Source organism: Mus caroli, chromosome 16, assembly GCF_900094665.2.
Source record: "Mus caroli chromosome 16, CAROLI_EIJ_v1.1, whole genome shotgun sequence".
NCBI classification, from domain to species: Eukaryota; Metazoa; Chordata; class Mammalia; order Rodentia; family Muridae; genus Mus; species Mus caroli.
This window is the reverse complement of record NC_034585.1, coordinates 30862777-30869100: the sequence shown is the minus strand read 5'-3', so window position 1 is coordinate 30869100 and position 6324 is coordinate 30862777. Positions and strand designations below refer to the sequence as shown.

At 52.0% G+C, this 6324-nt stretch overlaps 1 protein-coding gene across 1 annotated transcript in view; it reads right to left on the bottom strand.

Moving 5' to 3' along the window:
• Itgb5 (integrin subunit beta 5) overlaps nucleotides 1–5231 on the bottom strand; it is a 117963-nt gene extending 112732 nt beyond the window's left edge. Inside the window, exon 1 of the mRNA XM_021184827.2 lies at nucleotides 4868–5231. Coding sequence (XP_021040486.1) covers nucleotides 4868–4937 — 70 coding nt within the window. The 5' untranslated portion in view covers nucleotides 4938–5231. The remainder of the gene's footprint in view (nucleotides 1–4867) is intronic.
• Between the last annotated feature and the right edge of the window lie 1093 nt (nucleotides 5232–6324).

Here is a 6324-nt window from a genome sequence, read left to right as displayed (position 1 = left end):
GAAGTGGTTAGCACCCAGGAGGTAGAGGCAGAGGGATGAGTTCTGGACCTAAGGCTTGCAGAGAGCTTGAAGCCAGCCTGTGATGAATGAGTTTCTGTCTCAAAAGAGAAAGGAAAAAAGGAGGCAACCAGTTACCCCTAAAATACTCCTCCCCAAACATAAGATTCCACTCAAGAGGAAAAAAAAATCAATGTCTATAAAACAGGGGCAGTGTCTGTAGAACTGAAAAGAACTCTAAACTGTCAAAAGCAACTAAAGCAACAGAGCCATTCCAGCCAAGAGGCACCCAAGAGAGCATGACAGTAATGTGGCACCCCACGGATCCCCAAACAGGAAAGGGTAAAAACTCAGGAAGTCTGAGCAATGTGAACCTTGCCTGGTTAATCAGTGTGTCAGTTTGGTTCATCCACCTCAACAACCACACCACACTAACTAACTAACTAACTAACTAACTAACGTAAGATGCTGATAACAGGGAAACTGGGTGTGAAGATCTAAAACTTACAGATTCTTTGAGGTTTTAAAGCTATGGGAAGGAAAGGTCAATTGAGTACGAAAAACAAACAAACAAAGACATTGAGCACATTGTCCATCCTCCCCAGCGCACACAGTTCAGAGGTGGAAGCAACCGGCTTTTATCAGGGATTCCGGCTCAACGAATCTTGACACCTTGCAGTGTGGTCCCCGGCCCCCAGAACGATTCCTCCTAAAAGCAGCTGCCCATACAGGCCCTGACTTCAAAGTGAGGCCTCGGAGGGGGAGGGGCGGCTGAAAGAAAAGAAATCAAGGTGGGACGGTAGTGGGGTAAAACATCGAGGAGGGAAACCAAGAAAGAAGCTACTAGGGACCAGGAGGCTGCTTTGGATGAGAGCGGCTGGGGTCCCGGGGCTTGAGCGGGAGTCACCTGGTCAAGGCCGGACAGCAGATGCCTAGACAACAGTCCAGACAGACAGCACACCGCCCGCAGGACAATGCGAGGTGGTGAGGGATCAGGGAAGAAGGGCCCGAGGCCACCGGACTTCCAGCAGAACCGGAAGCCTGGTAGGCTCTAGGTAGCTCGATGTGATCAGAGTTGTTCTGACTGGATTACTTTTGAGCGAGGGAGGAGAGTAACTAAAGGGACCTGGCTCTACCAGAAACAGGGAACACATCTGAACAACTCTGGCAAAGCTGCTGAAGGGACGGAGTGAGGCTGGCCCCATGCTGCAGGGCTCCGCCTACTGGGTGAGTCAACCCGAAGCCCTAAGGCCCCGAGGCACAGTCTTTCCCCCAGCCGACCCTGCACCCAATCAAAGCAAAAACAAATGGGGGCCTGTGACCCTTTAAAGCAGTGATTCTCAACCTTCCTAATGCTGCGACCCTTTAATACAGCTTCTCATGCTATGGTGACCCCCCCAACCATAAAATTATTTTTATTGCTACCTCATAAATATAATTTTGCTACTGTTATGAATCGTGATGTAAGTACCTGTGTCTTTCAAAGCGCTTGCCCAGCCAACTGAAAACACCCGAGGGACCCCCACCCAGGCCCCCCAGCTCCCCCAGCACACACACACCCTCTGAAAGCCACCTCATCATTTAAGAACTGCGTAACTACCCCCACATTGCTAATTAAAAAAAAAAAAAAACCTCCCAGAATACTTCCATGATCGAGATGAAAAAGAAAAAGTTGTTACTGGGGCAGGCAGGCACAAGGGGCGATTTGCCAAACTACTTAGATATTTTAATTCTTCGTTGCCTCAGTAGCTAAATAAGCATGGAGAACAAGCGGGGGAGGAATACTAATTAGGACTAATTAGACCCTGCCCTCTTCTGCCTCGTTCTCCTCCGTGAAAAGCCCCCACTGACTAAGGCGGGGGAAGTTAAAATGTAAATCCCAGAAGGTAAACAGTAGCCTATGAACCAAGGCCACCCTTTGCATTTCGGCGTCTGGACCTGGTTACCTAAAGGGAGCTGCAAACCCAGCCAAATTCCAGCAGCCCCAACCCCAGCCCCACCCCCATCCCGCATCTGCCTACAGCCACGGTGGGCCAGGGACTGGGTGAGGAGGCCCGGGGCTGCCAATTCGAATTCTCTAAATCAACAAAGGGCTCTTGGTATTCGGAGCATACTAATTTGCGAGGCCCTCACTAAAAGAACATTTGATTGCTTATAAAATAATAAGCGACGGCAGCAAACATGACTCCAGCCATGCAGCAGGAGCGAGACCAGACTCCTCCCTCTGTTTTAGAACGGAAGTGGGTATGGGGAGGCCTCCCCTGCGCGGCCCTTCCCTGGTTTGAGGAGAGGAGCTTGTGTGTCAGGTTCTGGCCTGGAATAATTAAAGAGATGACGGCTGGTGGGGTTAAGGGTGGAGCAGCACTGCAATGGCTTATTTACAATAAGCCCCTCAAACTTAGGGCCTGTTCCTGCTGGGTTCATTGACAAGTCTAGGAACCCCCATATGGGCACCATACTTCACACTACGATTTCTTTCCTAAGGTAACTTTTATTTTCCTTTCAAACTATGTTCCCGTTAGCAAGTGAGAAATGAACTGGAGAAGGGTCTTGCCATCTTTCAAGACCGAAAGAGGAGGGGGTGGAGGGGACAAGAGGAGAAGGAAAATGAAGGTGGCTCAGCCACACTGGGAAGCTAAGTCAAATTACCCAAACGAGCCACTCCTTCCGACCTTGCAAAGCACCTAGCACCCTGAGAAGGAGGCGGCCTAGTCCGGAGGCTGGCAACAGGTTTATTCCATTTTACTGACTTGGGGGCTGGCAGCAGCAGCAAGGGGTGGTAAAAGACAAGTCTGTGACCACAGCACGGTGGACAGAACTAACTCGGAAGACCCTGAAAGCAAACCACTCAGGCTCCAAAATAGGGTACAAAAGATGAAATAGCCCTGGGCCTAGGCTCGCCACTCCCACCCTGAGACAAGAGACAACACTACGTGGCCCTCCTCGGGAATGAACAGCCTGTTCGGAGGCACCAGAACTTTCAAAGAGGAGAAATCACATGCAGATAAAAAAACCTAATGATTCTAATAATATGAAGGACACCTGAGGGGTGGGGCACTCCTTTAATGCCAACCTGTGGGAGGGACAGGCCAAGGGATCTCTGGAAATTCAAGGCCAGCCTGGTCTACATAGTGAGTTACAGGCCAGATGGGGATACATAATAATTATTATTATTATAAATATAATAAATATAAATATAATAATAATTATTATACCCAGCCATAGAGCCATTGACAGTAGCTGGGAGGGAAGTAGCCCCTCCTAAGTAGAGAAGGCTCAAATCAAGGACCGCACCATTGTGCTTTTTATATATATATATATGGACAGAGTTGGGGTCATTGGGAAGGGAGATGGTTCTGGAAAGAGTCAGGGGAGGGGAAGTAAATAAGATAAAAACAGGTTTCTGGGAAACTCAACTAATAAGGATTAAAATTTTTGCAATCGGAAATGTTCGAGTTTTCATTCGAATCAGAGGGCTAATCGGAAAGAAACTAGAGCCATCCCAAAGTTGAATTTCGCAGACCGCTAACAGAAAAAAAAAAGAAAAAGAAACTAAGGTAAGGTTGCTGAGTGTTTATTCTGACAAAAATGTTAAAAACACCATCACACACACACACAAGATAAAGTTTTAGTTTGGCTATAAAGATTATAATTTCAAACTAAAACCCTGTCCTAAAGAAGTGAGGTCAGTCGACAAGGATATATTCCAGAGGCTGGTGATTCAAGCTACATCTCTTTGCGTTTCCCTGGGGACTCTTTGGAACACGAAAGATGAACACTGGTTGCCAGATTAGGGGGAGGGGTGGGTGGGACCCACTGATCTACTTATTTTCCCAGAAAAGCAGCCTTGCTACGCTATTAAGTTTGTACTGGGGCCTCAGCGACGTTTTTTGGTTTCCTCAACTCCCTCGTTGCTCTCAGATGGAAACCTCAACCTCCTTCATGTAAATGAGACGGGTTGGGGGAACAGAGTTCTCCCCTCAAGCAGCCAGGCAACCGCTGGGCTCAGAAAGGCAAACAAGTACCTCGGGCTTGAAAGTGAATAGCGCACCCTTAATCAATACACAATTACTTCCGACAGGGAGGAGAAAGTTCGGAAACTCCGCTTTGAGTGGGTAGGTTTGGAAGAGGTAGGACAAGCTCTTGTCCCTGGCAGCTCCAGCGCCAACTATCATTCTTCCTGTAGGGAATTTTTTTTTTTTTTAGACAGGGTCTCATTGTGTAGCATGCTAGGGTTAAAGGCGTGTGCCACCACTGTTCCGTCCCCCTAAAGACTTAATTGCCACTCCCAAGTCTGAAAACTGAACGCAGGTAGCTGGGGGCTCCCGCATCACCGCCAGGGTGCATCCGGCTAAGGCAGCGCCAGCAGCCCCTCCGCAGTCCGGACACAGTGTTTGTGAATCACAGTACCGAACAGTATCAGATGGCGGTGTACCAGGTGGGGCCGCGACTTCGGACTTACAGAGAGTAATGACAACTTTCAATTTAGAGCAAACTTCGAAAGTTGAATTATCCACAGACCTCCGGGATGACTCGGTCGCCACACTTTGGCCCCCACATCACTCGCCGCGGGCCACAAGGGCCGCTTTGTGCAGGCGAGCGAAGAGCTGGGGCCCCAGCACGGTGCCCGGAGGCTTTCCCTCCGAAGTCCCCAGCGCCCTCGGGCTCCGCCACCAGACGCACACTGTTTACACAGGAAGGGAAGGCTCCTCCTCAGCCCGGGAGGGAACCCGCCAGCGCACGCAGATCTGATGCCCGCGCTTCTCCGACCCATCTGGAAGCGCCCTGGGGTGCACTGCACCCTCGGCTCCCGCAAGCGGCCGCGGGCGAGCAAAAGTTGAGGAGCGCGCGGCGGGGCGGCGCGGCTTACCTGCGAGGCGCGGAACGAGCGCGCAGAGCCCGAGCAGACAGGCGTAGAGGGTCGCGGGCACCCGCGGCATGGTGCGCGCCGCTCGGCGGGGGCGCTCGGCGGGGGCGGAGCGGGGCGGAGGCCGGGGACCGCAGCCGCATGCCGGGCGCTGCGCTCCGGCTCACGGCGCCCGCGGCCGGGCTGGCCCGCGCCCGGCCGCCACCATCCTCCTCTCTGGCAAAATGGGACGCTCGGAGTTGTCGCTACTCCGGACGCAGCCTCGCCGAGTCCCCCGCGCGTCTACTCTCGGAGACCCTTCCCTTTTCCCTCGGCCGCCAACCCCCACTCTTCTCTGCTTTCTCCTCCCCTCTCTCCTGCGGGCCGCCACTCGGTCAGTTTACGGCTAGGCGGGACGGGGCGGGGCGAGCTCGGGCCGGACCAGCTCCGCCCTGCACCGGGACCCGCCAGCAAGCCTAGATCCTGGGTTGCCCAGGTGGCTGTCACAGCTGACCCACTTGTGGGGATCGGGAGTTCGAAACTTCTAGTTAGTGTCTCTCTCCCGGGTCTTGGAGTCTACGGGAGGTGGCTGGGCGCGCTCCATTAGGCCTGCAGAGATAACTTGGGCCAAAGCAATCTCAGTTTTGACTTCAGGATATTGGGGCAGTTACGGCTTGGATCTGTCTGGCCGTTTCGTCATGCCACAAGCGCATGCCAGCCCAGGCCTCGCCCGAGATGGGACAGAGGCGCCGGCATATTCAATCCAGACGCCACGCTTGGGAAGGACAGGGGAGGACACGTGGAACGTGGAAGTTCAGGTGAAGCGGAGGGCACCCTGGTGAGCAGGCACTGTGATAAGTGCCAACATCCCTCCCGTTGTTTAGGTGAGCAAACTGAGCCACCAAGGGTTAATATGCTGGAGGAAGCGACTGCTAGGAGCTTTTTTCCCCTGAAATCCAGAGTGATTTAAGTAAAACAGTTTAACCTTTGCCTGTTTAGCTCCAGCTGGAGCTGGGCGTGGTGGCAACGCCTTTAATCCCAGCACTCTGAAGACTGAGGCAGGCGGATTTCTGAGTTCGAGGCCAGCCTGGTCTACAACGTGAGTTCCAGGACAGCCAGAGAAACCTGGCCTAAAAAAAAAAAAGAAAGAAAAGAAAAAGAAAAAAAAAAAGAACCAGCTAGAAGGTCAGGACTTGGCGGTGTAGGTGCAAAAACCTACCTAAGGCGTTTGAATCTTAAAAACTTTCTTGTGCCCCACCTTTCAAACTGACAGGAGCCAGTTTGGAGTGTGGTGCATAGGGAAAAGTGAACCAATCCAGAGCAAACTTCAAAGTTCATCCTTGGACCATATGCAAATTCGTACTCAGTCATACATTGCTTTGTTATGATTTAAAAGTCATATTTGGCCGGGCGTGGTGGTGCAGGCCTTTAATCCCAGCACTCAGGAGGCAGAGGCAGAGGCAGGCAGATTTCTGAGTTTG